Genomic DNA, 22,251 nt, shown 5'->3' with positions numbered 1-22,251 from the left:
TGACCAGTAAAGTACAGTCACAGCTGATGATCTGATAAACCAATGCCAGGTGGAGGCTCCACTGAGCTGAGGGAACCGCTTACATGCAGCGAAAACACACTCATGGAAAGAGTCTCAATCACGTGTTTATTTATCACATCAGTCTTGGCATCAATGGAAAGCTTTGTTCTCCTTAATGATATTGAATATTCAATTTCTTTCTTCCTCTTTCTTTCACTTCTGTTGATTTTCTGTTCTGATTATATTATTTTTCTTAAAAAGGTAAAAAATAAATTATGTACAGACACTTTTGTGTCTTCTCATAAAACACAATATAAAATATATATATATATATATATATACTAAAGTTACAGATGAGACACAGAGGTGCTAGATGTGTCAGAGGTAAAGTCAGTCATCGGTCCAGCTCGGCCTGCAGGATCTCGCCCCAGGTTTCGGCGTCCAGCGGCACCATCGTCCTGCCGCTCAGCTCCTCCACTGATCTCACGTTACTGTACCGCCCCCTCAGCCAGTCTCTCTTCAGACAGCTGCGAGTGTAGTTCCTCACGAGTGTGACCTGCAGAGAGGAAAGTGGGTGGTCATAGTCGTGGCAGCAGCGATGAAGCGTGTTGCACGTTCTCAAAGAGCCAATCACAAGCTGAGAGCTCGGGCCGCGACAACACCAAACATAAGAATAATCATATGTTGACGGTCTTCTCAGACCCAGAAACTGTCCCTGGGTTTGGTCTATCTTCCAACCCACCTTCCAAGAGAGGCCTTCCCTCCTGTCCCCGTCCACCTCCCTCTGACAGACGGCTCTGACCAGCAGACACTGCCTCCTCCACAGCTGCTCGCACTCTTCGATGATGTCATGCCAAAGCTTGCAGGTCTGCGAGGCGCTGCACAGGCTCCCAGCATCCAGCTCGCCAAAAATCTTAACACTCATTTCTGTTGGCAGCGTTTCTGCAAAGTTTTGAGGGTGAGTGACGCCAGTAGCTATCAGGCAGCCTCGTCCCTCCCAGACGAAAACCCCTGGGAAGGTCCTTGTGGGGTCATGCTGCATAATAGCATGGACCAACAACCTGGGAACAAAGGTCAGAGCACAGTTTACCAGCCACCGATGGAGGTAAGTATCAAGCCATGAAGCTGGAGGAGCAGTCACAACCACTGGGATGGTCAGTGTTTCTCTCCCTGCTAGGATTGGCCTCATTCCCGGACGGGCCAGGACCCATTTTAGAGTTGGAAAGGAGAGAAAAAAAAACGACCCAAGGGAAAGCACGGGGGGGGGGGGGGGGGGTATCAGAAGAACTTGCTCCTACGTTACTGAGACACCGGTATTGTGAGAAGACTCGTGAGTCGTTTGGACGAGAGGCGAACTGGATCATTCCAGCTGACTACGACCCAACACGGAGCCCGTGACCCGGGAGACGACTGTCGTGATTACAGACGCCGCACCGGCCACCATAACTGCCGGACATTACCTTCATATATTCAAATGTTGGATTATTACTAGGTTGTGTGCTGGGCAAAAGCCTGGGCGTGTGTTATTAATGATACAGCAGGAGAACGTGGTATGTCACGTTTGACTACACGGGTCTGGGCTAGCTAGCTGCTAGCTGCTAGCTGCAGGAGACACCGTTTCCATTTCAAAGACTTGTTCTTCCAGCAGAGGAGCGCCGGCGCTGGACGCCTGTCGGCTTGTTGTGGTGTATTTGTGTGTAGCGGATTGCGTTTCCGTGTAAGTTGTAGTTTCCTACCTCGGGTGTGAAGGACCAGCTGATTTTTAAATGTCTCAACGGTTGTTTACACACTGACAACGTCACCAGATTGATGCTTGAGTGCGCATGCGTACACTGATGTCAGCAAATGCCGCATTGTTGTGTCGATCAAAACAACAACCTTTCCATGCATCTCAGGGTGATTCTTTATTTAAATATACCTTTTTACTTTTTATACTTTCATTTCTGTAATCTTCATTGAAGACAATTTCCTGGATCAGTTGTGGTCATTGTTAATGCTTTAATAAACTGGGACTTCCGGTTTAGGAGACGTTTGTTTTTCCTCCTTCTAATTAGTGTTTCGATTCACAAGCGAATACCGATGCCAAATTACTCATAATCATACTCTTACTCATTGTAAAACGCTTTAAAATTGGCAAGCGAAAGTTCACCGGCTCGAGTTCACCCACGAACGACCCCCCCCCCCCCCTCCAAGACGGACGACTTCTACTGCGCATGCTCTTTTTACCCCGGAAGTTTTGAATTCAGTGTGGCGGACAGCAGCTGTTACTGGGTGGTCTGTGTGTTCATGTCATTGTCCGTCGTACGACTTAAAAATAATGATCTAACAATTGATCGACAGACTCTTGAAACATTAGAAAGTTTGATAGTTTTAATCGTAATGCTCGCTGACGTCCGTTACGTCCCAAGTTACCGTTCAATGCTTTTAGGAGAAGTGAGTGTTCATTAAAGGGTTACATTGGCTCATATTCCTCAGCCTCCAGGCTCCGGGGATAAAACCTCCTTCACATGTCCGGCTTCGACCTCATCCCGGTGGGCGGCGGGGATCCCATCCACCTGCCGCCTGGAGAGACGGTGCTGGGCCGGGGTCCCTTCCTAGGAGTGAGTTCTTCAGACTTCACGTACATGAACTATTTTGAGACTGCAAATCCGTTCAAGTTCTGTTACTTTAATGAAATTCTACACAGTTTGTTTGCAAAAGTGCATAAAAGTCCTGCTTAAAATGGAAAACCACGCTAAAAACTATATGAAACAAAAGTAGACACAACAATTCGAGGTTATAGGTTTTTAAATTTCTTTGTTGAATTTCATATCTAATTTATTTTTATATGCATAATTAGATTTTTATACAGTGAAACATGTTTTCCATCCAGCTGCATCTCACTCGTTTTTGGTCTCTGTTATTATCATTGTTATTATTATTATTATTATTATTATTATTATTATATCTTTCTGTGGGAGCCATATTGGATTATTGAGTTTTACATGATTTAAATATTGCTGATGTATCTCCAAACTGTTTGTTGAATATTGAATTGAAATCCTCTCCAACAGAGAGAAAATGAATTGAAATCTGTTTTAATCTGGGCTGAAGTTGCTCTCCTGCTCTGTGTCAGGTCAGTGATAAGAGAGTGTCCAGGCATCACGGCCTCCTGGAAAACCTCAACGGACAGCTGCGCCTCAAACCAGTAAGTCTGCCCTGTAGCCTGGTGTTCAAGGAACACAGCAGCTCGGTGGGAAATCCTCATGTTGTCCATGTTACAGCCACACCAGCAGACAGAGATGCGTCTCTCCCCTCTGGTGTGCAGCGGAGCAGCCAGGAACGCTAAGCTAACTAGCAGTTAGCTGTCAGGTGGAGGTCTGGGGCCCCGCGAGGAGAAGAACGAGGTCTCTGTCTATGCCTGAAAAGTTGCTGTGGCCCATTTAAAGTGCAGACACACACACTTGATGCAGAAATGCATTTTTGGATTTAAAGAATTTGAATTTAATTTCTAAACATGCTGTCCTCAGGAAAAATGAACAAAACAAGGTGGCGTTGGTGTGTTGACAGACGTCTACATCAGCATGCTTCAGGAGTGTTTGGTGTTTTATGATCCATCAGTTAATTTCACCTCATTCTTTTTGAACAAACATGGAATTGAGTAACTCCAGGAACAGAGGGGTTTGAGTGAAGATTGACTGCTCATGAAAAGGACTGATGATGACGGAGGGACGTGGATCACTCTGACCTCAGGAAGCTGCCGTTCTCCTTTGATGGGTTTGACAAGCTGCTACTGCACGTCTCCATCCATTAACTCTTGAGGTGGAATCAATAGTGTCCATGTGGCCATCTCTTGGAGTTGAGATGTATTCGTCAAAGCCTCCTCAACACCTGATTCACAGACAGAAAACTGAACGCTGTCACGCTGGTGAGGAGGAGTGAAGTCACTTCAGCGACCCTCTTCACCCAGGAGCTCATCGCTGGTGTTAACTGGTGGCCTCAGCACCCTGAAACCCTGCAGATGAATCGGGGGCTGAGATGGGTCATTGAAGGCAGTGTGATGAAAACCTGGTGTCTGCCGGCGTGAAGATCTGAATCAGACGGATGCTGTGAGTTTTCTCTGTCCTTCTCTCCTGCTTGTCTGGGACTGAAAGCCGTCAGACTGAGCGTCAGTGTGTCTGCTGACTCTGGTCACAAGCTTCTAAGCTCACAGAAGCAGCCATGCAAACCCAAATGTGTCAGTACGGAACACTCTTACATTCACGGGCGGGACAGTAAATACAGCAGCAGTGTCCAAATGCTTTCTCTTGGAGGGCCACCACTCAGACTGACTGGGAACCTGCAGGCTAAAGTGCCCTTTGTCTTTGCTACACCGTCAAGATGCTGAACTGCTTTTCTTAAATTCAGAGCTCAGACGGGCCTGCTGGGTTTGTGCCGAACCAGTGAGGAATGAGGGAGAATTCCAAGTTCAGTGGGACTCTGCACACATCAGGAAGACTTTGACCCACGGTTTGTCCTCAAGTGGTGAAGTTGTCCCTGTTCTTCTTCAAAAGTGTTTCCCATCCATTAGTGTGGTGCCATTGATGCTCTCCTGTAGATTCGTATTATGCACCAGCGTCTTGTAATGATAACCTGTGGCAGCAGAGGCCGCTGTTGCACAAGCAAAATTTCCATTTTGTTGTTCCAAGAGCGCCTCCTGCTGGAGGAAACTCACTCAAACGTCCTGTTCTGCTTTCCGCCTTTGATTCTTGACATAGTTTGCAGTTGTGGAAGAGTTTGAAATGATGATCAATCGTGGCAGCTCTGTCTTTGCTGTTCTGTTCTCCAGACCCATTTGAACCCGTGCTTCCTTCAGTCGCCCCCCACTGACGAGCCTCAGGCCCTGCAGAAAGATACCTGGCAGCCTCTTCATCACGGAGACGTCTTCTCTCTGTTGCCGGGGCAATTCATCTACGAGGTGGTGGCCGTGGGTGGAGGGAACAGCACTCTCAGGTACTCAGACATCAGAAAAAGGCTCCTTTCCATGTTAATTCTACACTTTAAGAGATGAATCTGATTGGCTGCATCCTCCCCAGACGTCCCCTTGATGAATTGAATCAACAGGATGAGGCGTCTGTCGTCTGCTGTAGCTTTTATCTTTGCAGACGCTATTGTGAGGGCTTGAAGGGGAGCGACTGGAGGTGTCGACTCAGTTAAAGTTAATCATGAGGGAGGGTGTTCATCTACGCTGCCGTCGCTCATCTTTTATTGATGAGTCCTCATCTGTCTGTGTTTGAAGCTCATATCAAACAGACACTCAGTCAAACATCGTTCAAATCAGCAGAAGCTCATGAAAAATTCAGGCTGAAATTCCAGTTTGCGTCGCGAGCGCCGTCGTTCACGTCGCTTGAGTTTCTCAAACGCTCGGCTGCTCGGGCTGGATGTGAAATTAACTTTATTTCTGTCAACTTTCATAGAAACAGTCAGATTATTGAAAAGGAAGGAGCACCTCTTGTTCCCGCTGAGCCAGATGTGGAGCTACTCCCCGCTGTCAGAGAGCTGACTCCGCCCCCCGAGGAAGCTGCATCAGCAACTGTGTCAAAACAAGATGAAACCAACGTCCCAAACAGACGTTTAAATCAGGTTTGTTCCTGGAGCAGCTGACTGTTGTGGTACCTTCATTTCAATATTTCAGACAAGTGGGAGAAAAAACTCCAAACAAAATAAACTTGTGATTGGATCGTTGATTGGACGGTTGCTCAACATGGCAACATGAGGACCAAGCGAGCGGAACGTTCACCGGAGCTGAATGGTGTCGTACATCTACGGATGGATTCTGAAGAACGTGTACTGAGTTTTAGCCATCGTTTAGCTTTTACACACCGGATGAGTGATGAGCTTTTAGGCTCCAAATGAATCAAAGTTGAAAGCACAATCACTGGGAGGTCAGGGGTTAACTGAGTGTCAGAATACCAGTTCAGTTGAACATGTTGGTGCTGCAGAGACGTCCTGCCTACACGTCACATTCTGGGCTTTGATATAGAATCCTGCAGCACGAATGAGGGATAAAGTCATTAAAAAAAGTCTGAGATGGTCTAATATCTTGTTTTTCTGGTGTTCATATTTTAATCTACCAGATAAATAATTTAGTGTTCTTCATAATAACGTCTTTAAGAACCTGTGATAGAGCTCAGGGTTAACAGTAACTATCTAAAGCATTTCATGAATAAATGTCTTAAAAGTAGCAGAAAAGTTCTGGCAGCTTATCAGACGTTCATCTCATGCAGGGAGAAGCGGCGCTGACACAGGAGCTGGAGAACGTCCCCTCACCTGCGTGCAGGAGACGAGTTCTGCCTGCTTGGATGATGGCGGCCGTTGCAGCGCCGCACTCCTCTTCTTCCATCAGCCCGAAAGGTTTCGTAGTTTACGAGTGTGTCGCTGAGCTAAGATGGCTGCCATAAATCTGTGTTCGCAAAAGACAGAAAGAGCTGACGTTGATACTTGGACTCAGGAATTGGCAGCAAAGGCCGCTGCTCCAAAACGACCAATAACTCTGTGGAGGAGAGAGAGAAGTCCAAGTATACAAGGTGTAAAGGAAGAGGGGAGAACCACTCTGTCATCAGAGGGGGGTCCCCTCCCCCAGCAGAGAGGGCAGTTCCTCTTCCCCCAACATGTCACCTTCTGCTTCTCTAAGCTCACGTCCACCAGAAGCTACATTTCCTGTGACTGGTTGTGAGAGAGCGGTTGACAGATATTCACCGCTCGCTAACCTGGTAACCTGGCGAGAAGTAGCGTGTCTGAGGATTTGGAGACTGTGACGAGAAATGGCTGGTTTCCATCATCACGTCCTTGTTTTTGCTCTCCAGGTTTAAAGAGAAGGAAAGAACCTGCAGCAGCCAAAGAGGCCACACCCCCCACCACCTGCTCACCTGAGGAGGCGGAGCTACGTGAGGAGAAGCCCAGGAAGAAGAAAATAAGTGATGAAGAAGCTCAGGACAAAACAGTTGAGTGCAAATACAACTTCATGTATTACATGGTATATTTACGCCATACAATTGCGTTCACGTTTGACCAGCCTGACCTACTGATGCTGGCTGGCTGCCCCGGGTTCTCCGACCTCGAGTCGTCCATGGTCGTAGAACAACGGTGATGAATGCCGACATGCTGTCTGATCCAGGGAGTCAGCAGTTACCTGGTCGGTCTTCTGTTGTGTCGTCACAGAAGCTCACTGCCAGGCGCCTGACGGATGTCAACAAAGTGGAGGAGAGCAAAGACTCTGGCAGCATCGCCATGGAGACGGACGAGGAGGGACAGCACATGGAGAAGCTAATATCTGACATCAGTGACCCTGACAACAAGAAGTCAAAAAAACGACAAAGTAGGACCAAAAAAGTGGAGTCTGTGGACTCGCGTGGCGGTTCAGCACCTGGACCCAGACTCAGACAGCCGTGTCCGTACGGGAAGGACTGCTACAGGTAGGTTCTGGATCAGGTCTGGAACACACTCCCAGGCAGGGTAGTAGGAGTATCTTTGGAAACCTTTGGAGATGTTCTGGTTTAGTTAGGGAACGTTAAGGAGGGGAAGTTACCGTTCCCTCAGAGGCGGATCACCTATCCTCAGTATTCGTCTCAGGGCTGCACCGATGTATCCGCCATGTTCCTCCTGATATATTCACCTTGCTGACTGTTGACTTTCACCAGTGGCTGTTAATCTGCTGATGTCATTATTGCTCGTAGACTGCGGTGAAGGAACCAAAGACGTTGTGGTTTTAATGTTTTAGAATGAAAATCACGATAACAACAGACCCCCCAAAACCTCACCTTCCTGTCTGTGTTTTCAGGAAGAACCCAGTCCACTTCCAGGAGCACAGTCACCCCGGGGACACTGACTATGAGGACGAGGAGGAGGATGAAGAGGAGGAGGTGGAGCGACCCGAGTGCCCCTACGGCGCCGACTGCTACAGGTCAGGGTGCTCGATGTTATTGCTACCAGATGAAGTGACCTGGTGGACATTAATCAAGCTGAATGTGGAGACATTTGTCTTCCTACCTGAAAATGGCACAAACGTGAGTCTTCATTCCTGTAAATGAAATACACAACAGAGGGAAATGTAGAAACTCTTTGATGGGAGCTGAAGCGAGCCGTCGCTGGTCACTGACAGAGTCTCATCCAAAAGACCAAAATGAAGCTTCACTTGAATTAAAAATATGGATTCACAATATCAAGAAAGCAGGAATTTTGATACCAGTGGGAGGGGATTTCCTTTCTCTCACTAACAGTTCTCACCGTTGTTTTCCTCAGGAAAAATCCTCTTCACAGAAAAGAATTCAACCACACCAGGAGGCCAGGTAGGAGGCGTCCTCTCGTCTCTCTCCTCCAGCGGTTGTCTGTCTTTATTTGACACGTTTCAGTGTTCATGGAAAATGTTTCTTCCTCTTAACGCTGTTGAGGATTCATTCAAAGAAACGAGACTGTGCGCGCGCGCGCGCGCACACACACACACACACACACACACACACACTACGTGTCACCAAGGTTGGTCAGGATTCATAAATCCCAGTCTATTAAGGGCCACTCAGGACATCAACCCCCCTCCCCCATGAGAGTGACCGTCCCTCACCCACCATCTAATGAGAACCTGCTGACGTGACGTGTCGTCCCTCACAGCCGTATTTGCCTTCTCGAGCCTCGGTTGGCGTCAGGCTGACACTCGTTTGTTTGAGTTGTGGTGTCAACGCATGTCCTCTCTGACAGGAAGTAAATCCAGAGACGCCGCACCTGCGTGCTTCTGCAGCTCATTGCTGCCGCGGTGAACAACCTCGGCTTCTCGCTCACGCGAGTGAGTCAGACAGGAACTCCAGCCAAAATGGAGTCAGTTCATCCCAGGTTATGAGAACATTGTCGAAAATGTAGCTGCTGTGATAAATTTATTATTATTATGATTATTATTTTATTATTATTATTATGCAGTCGTGATTTATTGTGATATGATGTTGATATTGGCATTGACGGCAGGGTGGGGCCCATCCCAGTTGTCATCAGGTCTGGAGCCAATCAGAGAGCAGCTTGGAGTGAAGTTGTTGCTGTGTCCACTTTATTACCAGGCTGTGTACTTTATTGTTGCATATATATTTATATTGTTTTTTTGATTTATGTACGGTGGCCTTGAGTGTCCTGAAAGGCACCTATAAACAAAACGAATCATTCTTAAGTGTGAAAACTCTGCGGATGCATCTGCAGCTCGCTCGACCCGGGCCGCTCCCAAAAAGCCCGCGGGTGATGATGATGATGAAGACGAGGATCTGGAGGACAGCGACAGCTTCGTCAATGACGACAGCGAGGATGTTGGCGACGACTCGGACTACGTTCCTCCTGATGATGGCGGCGAGGACATCAAAGCGCTGCAGAGGGAAGCGAGGGCCTTTATGAAGAGGAGGAAGTAGGGGGCAGGCGGCCCGCAGGACGGAAACAACCAGCAGCAAAACCCTGAAACTCAAATGTCTGATCAGACTCTTGCTGACGTTGTGTCACAGTCTCCAGCTGCTCTGATGAAGGCGAGACGCTGCTGCGGCTCCATCTGTGATGGCGTGTATGAAAACCTTTTCTTGCTGACTACGATATATTTTTTGATGTTTGAGCTGTTAATCTCGGTTAGTAAAGTTGGTTTTAAAACTACAGTTTTTACTCACCGCTGCTACAAAAAAGGCCTCTCATATGAGGCTTGGCTCTTGCCAGTGGAATAAAAGTTCTGAGGCTCCACCTACTTTTCCTAGAACGTTTGTTTTCCTGATTTGAGTGTGAAACATCAGGAAGGTTCTGAGCAAGACTGAGCTGCAGAGAACGACAGGAACAAGTGACGTGACATTAAAGAGGAAGTCCGAAGGCTAATTGTTCCTCCTCCTCACAGCTACTGTGTGTCAGCTTTAATAGTAAAGTGACCATGTAGATGTTGGGGGAGGAGTTACAAAGCAGGCTTTGCTGTCTGTCTGTACGACTGGAACTGTGTCATCAGAAGGTTGTGTTCACGAGGTGCATTATTATGATGTGACACCTCCACTTTAAAGGGAGGATCCAGGAAGTAAAGTGAGTTTGCCCTGCAAACGCCTGCGTGCGGCCTCTCGTTTGATTCTTCGCCCTCAAAAAAATGTTGCGGCTTCGCTTTGTTACGTCCAACCTGCAACAACTATCAGGTGTCTTCACGAGTGTTGTCATGGAAACCACAAACTCAACACGTGCTGCAACAGAGGGTGAGGAAGAAAACACGTGGATTTAAGACATTACTGCGACATTTTGGCAAACTGATGGGGCTTCGCTCTAATCAGGATTAGTTCCAGAGGAAGCTCCGCCCCTTCTCCTTTGGGATTCATTGTAAATGACTAATTAATAGACCTACACGTCTCAATTTTCCTGAATGCCTCTCCCAGATTCCTAGAAGTATTTCCTGTTTTGAATGAAAACCTGGCCTGTCAAAGGTCAAAGGTCCAAACCCCACAAACCCTAAAAAAATGCTTAACAAGCAGTTTAACACAAACTTTGGCAGTGTTTACTGAAGTCTTCAGGCACCACGCTGAAGGATGCACTCATGGATCACAAGGCCTTCATTTAAACTGGAGGAAAATGTGCGAGTCCTTACTGGGACGTCACTCTGCAGCAGACGAATGTGTTGGTGGCGATGACAGAGCGTGACAACGTCTCAAACATCCGACAGTAAAAAAAAAAAAGTGTAACAGGAGTCAGTTTTACTCACAATGTCTGGAGAACGAGCCGAGGGAAATTTGGCCAGGTGTTTTTAATGCTGCAGCAACATCATGATGCTGACTGGTGCTTCGTCACAGCTTTCCACAGACAACACACAGCCACATCTTGGTATGTGTGTATTTGTGTTGTGAACATCCTGGAACTATGAGGCATCATGACAACAACCTCTGTGCTCCCTCTCACTCTTGAACGTTCCACCATGCTGACTACAAACATCTCGGCTCTGTTTCCTACAAATCTTGCACTACAGTACCCATGAGCCCTTGCAGCCAGTGGCTTGAAATGAGGGTTGGGAGATTCCTGTCCCCTTCACTGCTGAGCCGATCCGGCCTCCATCACCAGCGGAGCGACCAGCTGCTCATCCAGGTCGGTGTCCATCGCCTCTTGTCTCTCCCGGGAGTCTGTCGGATTCGTCCCGAGGACTCGGGTGAATGTTTGCGCTCCACCTCAGTCGAGTTCCCTCCACATCCTCCATCACCCGGAGGGAGGAGGTGCGCACCTCCCCTTCGTCTGTCAACTTGGCAGCCATGAGGGTCATCAGGGTGAGCGGGAAGTGGCCCGCTTGTTTCAGGTACTTGGTGTTGTTCCCAACACTCACAAAACAGAGCGTGTTGATGATGCCGTTGCTCATGGCGATGCATTCGATGATGTAGAAGGCCACCAGGGAGTTCCTGTCCCTGGAGATGAGGGTGGGGTAAAAGTCCCGCAGCAGAGCAAAGCTGTAGTACGGCGTCCAGCACAGGATGTAGGCAACCAGTACCAGAATCAGCACCACCACCGTCCTACGCCGCCTCTGTAGACGCTTTCGGATCTGCTCCGTCTGGAAACCCGGAACGTCTTTGAACCATAGCTCCCTGGAGATCTGGATGTAGCAGACGGCCATGACGCTCACAGGCCCCATGAACTCCAGTGCAAAGATGAGGAGGAAGTAGGAGCGGTAGTACACCTGCTGGTCCACGGGCCAGATCTGGGCGCAGAAGGTCTTGTAGGCCCGACCCTCTATTTGAGGGTAGGTGGTCACTGAGGCCATGTAGGCAGCTGGGATGGAGATGAAGGCAGGCACGATCCAAACTGCCAGGATGATGGCGTAGGCTGTATGGTGCTTCATCCGCGGCTTCAGGGGATGGAGGATGGCCATGTACCTGCACACAAACACAACGACAGGCTGAACCCGGGTCGGACGGACGCTCAAACCTCCAGGAGTGTTTTCAGTAAAGAAAATAAGATCAAAACATTTTTCATCTTGTGGGCTCAAAGGAATGGAAGTCGACACAATCAGTCAAGAGTCGTCTGCAGACCAGTCGTGTCCTTGACGGTTCTCTGGGACACCAGAACCACTTTGACCTTTGCAGGTGTGCGGAGACGATCCGTCCCTCCCCTCAGCAGGTTGGGATGTCAGAGATGATGAATGAAACGTGAGGCCGCTGGTTCCAGAGCGCCGTGGATCCGATATCAAATGTGTTTACATGATACAATCAGAAAAAAACAATTCTGTCATTACGGTCCAAAGTTCAAGTGATAAAGTATCAACGCCGCCAAGATGTGTGGCTCTCAAAGTGACCTTTGACCCCTGAACTAAAGTGAAGAGCGCAATATCAGCATGTGAGTCATATTTCTGTTACTTCTCTTGCTTCCCAAAGCAGAAAACCTTCTGATTCTAATGACCTCACTTCTCTAGAACCTGATTTTGCCCTTGAGTTATGAGTACTTCTCAAATTGTGCTGACATCCTCTAACTTTTGCTTTTACATGTCGAAGGAGGAGGGACCTTTTGCCAGAAAATGAATTCTAATTTTTTGTTTCTTTATATTATTATTATATTATACTATTATACTTAAAAAAGAGAACATGTATAATAGCTTTTTCTTAGAATGAGCGCTCTACACCTCCAGCAGGTCACCTTCCGCCCAGTCAGCCATGTTGCATCTATGGGAGCTCAGAGCAGACGAACCAGCGTCTTTATGTTTGGTTTTCCTCTGATTGTTTCCTGACTTCTCCAGTCTTACTTGTTTTAACAGTGAAAACCTCTTTAATTATGAGAATCCACTAACGAGGAAGGAGAACCGGGTCATGACAGGAGAGACTGATGAAGAGGGACATCTGAACTGGACTCCTGTGCCAAACTCCACTCAGAAAACGAGCATTTTAAAGCTTGTTTTCTCCTCATTTTGCAGACGAAGGACAGAAACGCTGTTGAGACTGGAGGTGTGAAGCCTCTGCTCCAATCAGGTGTTCTGGACAGAACAGGGGACTTTCCCCTGGTTGATTCCACGCAGGTGTATTCTGATCCTGACTCCAGACTTTTCCCCACAGTCTCTGTGGACTTCAGCGAGGCAGGACAGAAGAGAGTAAACTAAGGAGGGTTCACTGCTGTTGATTTACTGCTGCATCCCTGCAGACAGGCAGAGGTCGTAAGTCTCTGTTGGGCCTGATCAATGAGCAGCAGATCAAAGTCAGAAGGGATTTACGGAGAGTTTAAAGGTGAACAGTTAATCAGATGTATCTGAGGCGGTAAAACACATCATCAGTGAGATGATGTACAACTCCCTGAAAGTCCTTTCAGCTGACAACAGATGTTTTGTCTGAGAGTGAACGTAACGCCTCATAGAAATGCTAATAAAGGGCAAATGAATGCACATTCTTTGTCTGAGATTCACTTCAACAACAAAACAAACAAGCTCAACAAGCCGCACGGATCCTCAAATGACCTGGAAATCTTTTACTGCACGAGTTCCTCTCGAAAATGATCTTGAAACAGCCTCTCAGAAGAGACTTACGCGTGTGGCTCACGATGGGATTTATGCACGTGCTTGTACGCGTGTTCACCAGAGTATTTGCGGCGCTGTGTAAATGGCCGCGTCGCTGGGTCACACCTACAAAGATCAGCTCTCTCGTGTGAAAGTGAAACTCAAACATTCACTTCTTTAGATCGGTCAAATGAAGCAAAATAACGCCACCAGGCACCAAACTTTACTAGCTACAATCCTAAAGTCGGCGTGCACGGAGGCTCACCGGTCCATGGCGATGGCCAGCAGAGCATTGGTGGAGACGTAGAGGGAAACCGTGCGGAGGTAGTTGGTGGAGGCACAGAGCAGCAAGCCGTGATCCCATGACAGCTGTTTGACCACGTAGTAGTCCAGCAGGAACGGACAGCACACCGCCGCCACCAGCACATCCGACACGGCCAGGTTGGCAATCAACAGGTTGGTCAGGTTGCGGAGCTGCTTGTAGCGGGCGAGGCTGGCGATGAACAGGCAGTTCCCTACGCCACAGACCAGCATGATGCCCACCAGAACCACCGCAATGACGATGGTGGCCACGAAGAAGGCTGGACCCCGCGTGGTGTCCGGGATCTCATCCTGAGGGATCTCATAGTCCAGGTTCTCACGGGCCAGGAAGTAGTCGGTCTGAGACAAGCTGCTGTTGGCTGGGTCCTCCATCTTTGGGAGCGTCTGCAGGGAAGAAAACAGGATACAGGAAATAACCTTCTCGCCTTAATGTCCCTTTAACTGCTGCTCTGGATGTTTGACGGTCGTCATCGTCACAGGTTGTTGCAGTCGGTGCGGAACATTTTGAGCACTTTGAGGACGTCTCACGTTTTTTAGCTCAAGAACCGCTACTGAACCGATCTGCCGACATTTCAGCCTCGCGTCTAGCAGATAATCCAGAGGCACCTGAAGAACCTGTCCCCTACACCTTGTGAGCTTCTTAAAAACCACGACGGTCCTGTCCTTCACGGGGAGTCACATACTGGGGCCTCGTCCTCCAAATGGAACGAGACCATAAGCTGTGTTTACCCTGTAATGTTCAAGATGGCTGCCGTGAAAAGGGCCAAGGATGACTCGCTGAAGTGCGAAGGAGCTGCGGCGCCATTGTGCTGCACCTGATCTCACAGACCACCATCCAGCCCACAAGGTCCTCAAAGGAGAACCACATCTCCTCCAAAAACTCAGTGAAAGGCAACATTGTGGCGCTGCGTCTTCACAGCGATTCAACTGCTTTTAGTGGTTTTATTTCTATCTTTTTGTCATGTTTTATGTTGGTGCCTTGTGTGAACAGATGCCCTGGACTTTCAACTGCAAACCAACAACAACAAACCAATTCAGTAACTTGAGCCTGAACCTGACCGACAGAGGGCGCCGGACTGGATTCGGGGCCTTGAGTTGGTTCTCGCTCGCTCCAGTGACGGCTGGTTACGTCAGCTGTCAGCATGAATGCCTCAAAAAGAGAAATGTTTCCTGTAAATGTGCTGTCTCCACCAAGAGTGAGGCTACAAACTTGCCATTGCAGGAAAAATAAAACTGTAAAACTTTCAAAACAGCCCACAAAAGTTCAGTAACTCCCTGAAACAGAAGTTTTTACATAAAACACAAGGAAACGGTGCATTTCCTGGGGACTGAACCCTCATCTGGTGAGCCACCACTTACGTTTCATGAATATTTCACTTCTGTATAGGAGGATACTGCACAAGGCTGGCATTTTAATGCTGCCATTTGTGTTTTATTCTTCTATTTCTTCACTTTATGAAGAACTGCGGCTGGTCAGGTTGCATCAGAGGGGGACAGGATCCTGGATCACCTCAACCAGCCGGTCGTCTCGGAGGTGGACAGCTCTCCCATCGCTCAGTGTCCATGGATGAATCGTAGATCCTGGTCCTGAGGCGCCTCATGTCCGTGGATTTGTTGATGGAGTTGCCAGGTCACGCCGTTACTGTCGCGTACTTGTTAGATCTGGCTCACAGTCGGGGAATGTTGCGTCTCAGCAGTATGTGTTTTCTGCTCCAGCACACTTTTACTACATGACGCGTCAACATCACCGGTGGTGGGGGGGGGGGGGGGGGGGCAGTCTGGGACCCTGAGGTCTGGTACTGATGCTTGAATGGAAATGGAAATGTGTATTTTACCTTCCAAGTACTCACTAATAGGAGTATTCAGCTCACTAAGATGTTTTTCCCTCCTGCATCACTTCTTTGTGAGTCCAGAATGCAGGAAGAACCGGCCACGTATATGTAGCTTGAAGCTAACGGAGACTGATGCTAACAACAGCTAAGGTCTCAAAAACCTCCCTTCACTGACCCCTCCAGGTCATCCGCTGTAATCCAGGTCTCCATAATCCAGCCGGAAGATCAGGGATCCACGAACACTTGGACAGAAACTCGTTCCTGTTCTCACCTGTTCTCACCTGTTCTGGCATCACAAAGAAGTAACACTCAACTTTCTCATGAACTCAAGATGAATGGTTGGATGGATGATGATTTGATGAATCTTGATAAAACCATCCATCAGTAGGACGCCAGATCGCGACCTGACGACTGCTCAAGGCTGAAGATCAGACCGCAACTTCTCCATGTTCTCCAGAGGAGAGGCTGCAGCTGCACGTCTTTGTGCCTGATATCAGGCTTCATTAAAACCCTCCGCCAGGCTCCTCCCTTCCTCAGGAGAGGCTTCATGAGCCCTGACAACATCTTCTCATCTTCCTGGGAGACTAAAGGCTTCCTGCGGACGACGAGAAGCTGTAGGCTCAAACTCGGAGCAAAGCCCAGCTAAATGGAGCTAGCTGGCTCCCCGCCGCTCGCCGACGGCTCCCTCCCAGCTTCACCTCTGCCTCGCCCCTCACCTGACGCCACGCTGCCTCTCTGTATGACGTCATGTTAAATCCCTCACTAATGATGGTCACATGAGGAGCAAAGTACAGCAGGATGCTGCATGTTTGGCCTGAAGCAGTTTTAGAACCACAGCAGAATGACGGCGTGAACGCCACACCAGGTTGAGTGAGACAACCTCGTGTAGAACTTGTACTTTTACTTTCCATACTTTAGTACACTCACAATCAGTTCTTCTCGACTTCAGTAGAATTTTGAATGTTGACGTGTTAAACCAGAGTATCATTTAATCGTAGTATTTCTACTCCTACTTTAGAGAAGGAGTAGAAGTATCTGATGGTGATTTAACTGACAAACTCACGTGATGATGACCCTTGAGAAACCTCTCTCAGCCCTCCCGGGGTCCACGGACCACAATTTGGGAGCCACCTATCAAATGGTGAGAGTCTGAAGAAGCAGAGGGGAGCAGCCACGGATTCACGTTCAAGTTTGTAGGCTAAAACCTTTTCACGGGGGAAAAAAATCCAAACTTCTACAGCCGAGATCAAAGTCTGCGCTAAATGACGTCACTGGCGGGTTCAGTTCCACAAGATGACAAAAAAAAACCAGAACCAAAACCCTCAGGTAAACGGACTTCAGAACACTGACCTGAGGGATGCTCCTCTGTGCGCGCTGATCCGCAGAGTGACGAGAGACGGCGGGGCGCGCTCCCGACACGCAGACCCAACACCCTTGCGCGCCCCTGATCACGACTGGCACGAGGAGACCGAGGACGAGCCCACGCACCGGTCCAGGGTCGGACCGAGGATCTTAGCGGCCCTTGAGATCCGGAAGCTGAAGTTTCTGGAGGACGAGAAACTTTCATCCTGGAATCAAACCTGAGGGGGATGAAGGAGCGCTCGCGTCACTGGAAAGCGCCATGGCAACTCCCGCCAGCCTGCAGCACCCGCACCAGCAGGATCCAGACCAGGAGCAGGCAGTGACTGGAGGCACCGCCACGACCACCGGGTTCCTCTGCAGCGTCACACTAGAACTTATGTTGATGAAACTTTCAAAACCCGAGGTGAGGATGTGGCGTCCCGGGAGACGAAGGCCACGCCCCCTGTTGAAAAGGGCTATGGGCTTGTAGAGTAAAAAAGTACTTGGAAGTCAGAACCTGTTTGAAAATAGAAAACTACTAAACTGAGGGCACCAGGTGAATACCCGGAGTGTTCCTTTAAACCACGACGCGCCAACACCTGCTTGCGTTTGTGCGTGCTTCTCCTCGCGGGTCTGTCAAGGATGACGCGGTGGACGTGAGCGTCGACCTCCCCCTCACTGACGCTGACTGTGGAACTCGCAAGGTGATGAGAAACTCAGACGCCGCTGTCGGAGGCGCCCAGGTTTGACGAGCAGGCGGAAGGGGAGGCGTTTCCATGGCAGCAGGTGTTCACGCCCCCACGCGCGTTCCAGCTGAGAGGAGCGACTGAAGCAGCCGGGAGGAAACGCTTCACCTCTGGAGGGAGTTTCTCTCCTCATGGGGCTCAGTTTTGCACTGAAAGGTTTTTGATGTATGGGTTGAGGTCACCGTGACCTTTGACCTCTTCAGAGCTGGTGCTGAAGTTGGAGAATTCCAGCGAGTTGTTTTAAAGACACAAAGAGGAGGTGCATAAGTCTGGAGCAGGTTTCCATGACGACCAGGCTGCTATTTACTGGTATAAAACAGCTTTGTTTTTTAGCATGAACATCAATAATATCACATCAAAACTGGGAACTTTGCATCCTTATTTAATATTAAGATCCTTGGAAGTGATTTATTAAATGTTGAGACAAAATTGTCATCCATTTGTCTCTCAGATTTTGACATTTCTGATACCTCCCAGTTATTTCTCATGTTTCCATGGTGACCCTTATGCTTCTAATATTTATTGTGGTAGTTGTAGTTTATGATAGTGTATTATATTTTGTTTTACTGGAGTGCATTGTAGTTTCTTCTATTTCCTGCTGCTGTTGCAGGGCCAATTTCCCCACTGAGGGACGAATGAAGACGATCATTTCTCTCTGTTATTGCTTCTTTGTGAGTGAATTTGAAGTCGGACATCTTTGTCTCGTCCATCGTCAGTTTCTTCTCAACTGCCATGAACAAATGCAGCTTCAAATGAACTCAGATCAACACAGTGAGCACACGCACAACCGCATTCACACACGAAGATCAGACTGACGAGCAGAAACAATGAAGTGAGCTAATCGCTACAAGGCCGCGACTGTTTCTGTAAATCCAAGACCACGTGATGACAACAGTAGTTCATGCAGGGGTGACTTCAGGAAGCACTCGCATCCACTCAGACATTTTGATGTGGGTGTTCTCAAGATTTTGTTTTTGAAGCTTCATTGTCATGAACCTGCAGGTGGCACCACTCTGGTTCATTAAGAATCAAATTTAGTCTCAGATGAGGCAACAGGAAACAACAAGTATGTTAAAAAAAAAAAAACTTTATTTCTTAATTTACAGAAAAATGAAGCCGGGGGATTTTTCTCCTGATCAACGACGGCACAGAATTGAAACAAACAGAAAGAAAGAAAAGAATCAGAAGAAGAAGCTGAACAGAAGTCCGGGACCACTGCTCTCAGTCTCTGTGTGCTCTGATCAAACCCGACTACTTCTTGGCGTACGTGATCTTCATGGCGCAGGTTGCTGTGATTCTGAAGCCCTGCAGGGCGTCTTTCGCCACGCCCGCCTGCGTGTCGCTCTCAAACTCCACAAAGGCGATGTCGTGTTTCCCTGGAACGAGTCGCACCTCTTTGAAACCAGGAAACCTGCCGAAAGCAGAACATACTGTTACACACACACACACACACACACACACACACACACACACACTGGTATGTGTGTGTTCACTGGGTGAACTCGCTCATGTCTGCTCACAGCGGCGCTGCAGCGTTACTGTAGTTCGTTTTGTCACCAGTCAAAGTGTTCGCAGACGACTGATCCAACAGCTGGGTTATGAAAACCTGGATCACAGCGGGTGATCGTGGATCCGTCCGGCTCAAGGTTCAGGTCGGCTGAGACTCTCGGACGTTTGCGGCCGACGTGCATTTTGGGGATCTTGTATCGCGCCATCGTGGCCTGGATTATACCAGGTGACCTGGAGAGCTTGCAAACTGATGTTTCTGGATAGTTTAGCTGTTGTTAGCTGTTTAGCTTTGAGCTAAATACACGTGGCTGGCTCTTCCTGCATTCTGGAGTCACTGAGCAGCGATGCAGGAGGGACAACATCTTGGTGAGCTGTAGACTCCTGTCAGAGGGGACTAGAAACTACACTTCTGAGTGGTGTAAAGCTTATTTTCAAGTGTGGCAGTGGGAAGCCGAGTAAAGAAATAAATGAGAAATGACTAGAAAAGTGACTGAGATGCTGCAGCGGCTGCTCCAGTAGCATTTCAGGAACAGTCTACGTACGAATGTGACTCAGCACTTACTGGTTGAACAGCATGGAGAGCATCATCTCATTGGTCTCTTCTGGCAGGTTACTGAGGAACAGGATGTAGTTTGGCGGGTTGTCGGGCACCTGAGAAGATGGAGGTTCTGATTAATGAGCTGTCATCAGAACTACGGACAGGTTAGCTTAGCAGCACACAAAAACAAGACAGGTCAGGTCCGATAACGTGAATGAACGTGAGTGCAGGATGTAAACGGTGTTTTCTGTTGTCAGGCCTCTGCGTTTCCTTGCTGTGAACATCAGAGTTCTAAAGTTCAGGAAAAATAACAAAGTCATCTCCATGTACCTGGACTGCAGGTGAGTGCACGGGCGCTGCTGATCCCTGAAACGACACACAGACGTCATGGCACCAAGAACATTTCCTTTATTCTTCTCACATCAAAGTTGACTACAAAGCTGCCCACAGATAAGCAGGAAGTGACATGTAAGTGGGAGGTTTTGGAAGAGCCGACATGTTTGCAGAGCTTCTGCTCTGCCACCTCGCTTCACGGCGTGACGGGATACTCCCCTTGGTAAAACATCTTCATTTATCATCGCTCATCACTAAGGGACAGTACGTCAGGTCCCGTCTTCTGCTAAGTCGTCAGCAGTTTTTCAAGAACGTCAGGAATTTGACAATTTTGTGTTGAAAATAACTCAAGATTGTTATCTCGTTGACTATAATGGAACTCTCAGATGTGAAATGAACAAAACTCACTGCTGCTGGTTTCTTTGTCATGTTAGCTGCCGGCTCTTGAGCCTTCTTCTTCTTGTCCTTCTTCTTCTCCTTGTCGCCATATGCACCTTTCACCTTGGCAATCACCTCTGAGTCTGTCTTAGCGTACTGTATCCTCTGGAAATCAACCACACGACACGATTAAACGGCGGCCCTGTCCTGAGAGGACAGACATGTGCCGCCTCTGCCCACAGCTCACCATGGGCTTGTTGTAGAAGGGGAATCCCTGCAGCTGCCTCAGCGCGTTGGTGGCAGCGGCGAGCTCTTTGAAGACGACAAAGGCCTGGCCTCTCATTCTCATGGTCTTCATGGCCACAATCTCGATGACCTGGCCGAACTGAGAGAAGAGCGCATAGAGGGAACGCTTCAGCTCTGTGAGAACGAGACCAGAAGAAACAGTTACATGTTTGAGTTTTACACACTTCCTCTTCCTTAACTGACGTGACAGTGATGATGTCACGCCGCAACGCTTGAGTGAGTTTCTGTTCATTTGATGGGGAGAAATACAATGTACGTACAATGAGAATATCAGCCCAACACACACACGCACACTCACTCACTCACTCTCTCTCTCTCTCTCTCACCTTCTTTCTTGACTTTGTCGTTTATATTGTTGATGTAAATGGTGTGGTTTGGTCGGATGTCCATGGCGGAGTCTGAGGAGACACTGACGTTACATCCTCGTAAGTTATTCAACCGCTTAGTTACACGAAATTAAGTCTGAGGAAACCTGACGTCACCAACGATCCACAGACACAGATGCTAATTTAATCAAACCTTAAAACATGTTTGTTAGCTTTAGCTGGGCTCATGCTGGCATGCGTTTTACTCGTGGTTCATTCATCAGGTTAGCTTAGCCCCTTTAGCTTCCCGAGCTACCACACTGTCATGTATTTTGTTTTGTAGACCAGTTTGACGCGGCGGCGATATTAATTAATATAACCCGTCCCACGTTATACCCGCGGATCTATGCCTAGTTTAGCACAACTTCAGACAAATGAGTGAACCTAATTTTATCTAAACAAAAAGACTCACCACTTCTCCACTCACACCGCTCACATCAAACCGGAAACCAGCTTCTGGCGCCGCCTGCTGCCTCAACAAACTTTATCACGTACCGCCACCAGCAGGACAGGAGGAGAACTGCAAGCTTAAAGAACCCGTTCGCACGCAAAAATACTGACTGTAATGTGTTTTTCTTGACATTAAATAAATGTAGTTCTTCCAGATTGAAATTTCGAAAATGTAATTTATGTCTTCTCCTTATTTTAATATTAAAATATGTCACCATGAATATGCAAAGATTCATTCTCTTCAAGATGTCTCTGTCTTTAGAGTCAAGAAGTTTCAGAATATCCAGTAAATCATCCTCAGAGCATGTTTCTGAATCAGATTTTCAGCAAGTGGGGAAAAAATTTAAACTTTCATCAAACTTATCTGTCCCCGCGTTTTTGAAACCCAACAACATCAAGAAGTCAAACGTATTATTGACTGGAGGGCACCTTCAAGCAAAAATTACACAGTGGCTGTGGAGGACAAAATGCTGAAAGAATAATCTGCACGACACCGATTTATTGGGCTTATCAAATGTATCCAATACAAGTACAAGCAGCAAAGGTGCATTTACTCATTAGTGGTAGTCATTAAAGTCACAGTTGTCACGAAGAAAGCGTCACCGTGCCAGCAGAAGTGCCTCAAATCTGCGTTGCAGCAACAAAGTGAAGGGAGTTCTACTAATGACCT

At 48.0% G+C, this 22,251-nt stretch overlaps 4 protein-coding genes across 6 annotated transcripts; 1 reads left to right on the top strand and 3 right to left on the bottom strand.

The window, feature by feature from the left end:
• Positions 1-95: 95 nt before the first annotated feature.
• On the bottom strand, positions 96-1,820 carry fbxo48 (F-box protein 48). Its single transcript, XM_086212360.1, has 3 exons — positions 1,737-1,820; positions 743-1,061; positions 96-556 (listed from the first exon to the last, which is right to left on the bottom strand). The coding sequence occupies exons 2-3, from the start codon at positions 1,040-1,042 to the stop codon at positions 395-397; spliced, it is 462 nt and encodes a 153-aa protein (XP_086068486.1). The 5' UTR covers positions 1,043-1,061; positions 1,737-1,820; the 3' UTR covers positions 96-394.
• On the top strand, positions 1,033-10,463 carry aplf (aprataxin and PNKP like factor). Of its 2 annotated transcripts, none has more exons than XM_086212355.1 (11): positions 1,033-1,105; positions 2,476-2,600; positions 3,116-3,187; positions 4,808-4,971; positions 5,436-5,601; positions 6,246-6,372; positions 6,825-6,961; positions 7,180-7,433; positions 7,799-7,921; positions 8,260-8,306; positions 9,199-10,463. In XM_086212355.1, exons 2-11 carry the CDS (start codon positions 2,508-2,510, stop codon positions 9,399-9,401), a joined length of 1,386 nt encoding a protein of 461 aa, XP_086068481.1. In that variant the 5' UTR covers positions 1,033-1,105; positions 2,476-2,507; the 3' UTR covers positions 9,402-10,463. The 2 variants fall into 2 exon arrangements, with proteins under 2 accessions (XP_086068481.1, XP_086068480.1); XM_086212354.1 differs by lacking the exon at positions 1,033-1,105 and adding an exon at positions 1,833-1,896.
• Positions 10,464-10,856: 393 nt separating this feature from the next.
• prokr1a (prokineticin receptor 1a) lies at positions 10,857-17,512 on the bottom strand. Its single transcript, XM_086212356.1, has 3 exons — positions 16,966-17,512; positions 13,728-14,167; positions 10,857-11,858 (listed from the first exon to the last, which is right to left on the bottom strand). The coding sequence occupies exons 2-3, from the start codon at positions 14,153-14,155 to the stop codon at positions 11,075-11,077; spliced, it is 1,212 nt and encodes a 403-aa protein (XP_086068482.1). The 5' UTR covers positions 14,156-14,167; positions 16,966-17,512; the 3' UTR covers positions 10,857-11,074.
• A 1,257-nt stretch (positions 17,513-18,769) lies between these two features.
• Positions 18,770-21,627, bottom strand: snrpb2 (small nuclear ribonucleoprotein polypeptide B2). Of its 2 annotated transcripts, none has more exons than XM_086210304.1 (7): positions 21,544-21,627; positions 21,093-21,175; positions 20,708-20,880; positions 20,491-20,625; positions 20,080-20,115; positions 19,774-19,862; positions 18,770-19,113 (listed from the first exon to the last, which is right to left on the bottom strand). In XM_086210304.1, the coding sequence occupies exons 2-7, from the start codon at positions 21,154-21,156 to the stop codon at positions 18,954-18,956; spliced, it is 657 nt and encodes a 218-aa protein (XP_086066430.1). In that variant the 5' UTR covers positions 21,157-21,175; positions 21,544-21,627; the 3' UTR covers positions 18,770-18,953. The 2 variants fall into 2 exon arrangements, with proteins under 2 accessions (XP_086066430.1, XP_086066431.1); XM_086210305.1 differs by having other exon boundaries at positions 21,093-21,164; positions 21,544-21,619.
• Between the last annotated feature and the right edge of the window lie 624 nt (positions 21,628-22,251).

This window comes from Aulostomus chinensis, chromosome 8, assembly GCF_037954235.1.
Source record: "Aulostomus chinensis isolate RoL2024-O1b breed Wild chromosome 8, RoL_Achi_v1.0, whole genome shotgun sequence".
Lineage (NCBI taxonomy): Eukaryota > Metazoa > Chordata > Actinopteri > Syngnathiformes > Aulostomidae > Aulostomus > Aulostomus chinensis.
This window is presented reverse-complemented; position numbering and strand designations above follow the sequence as displayed.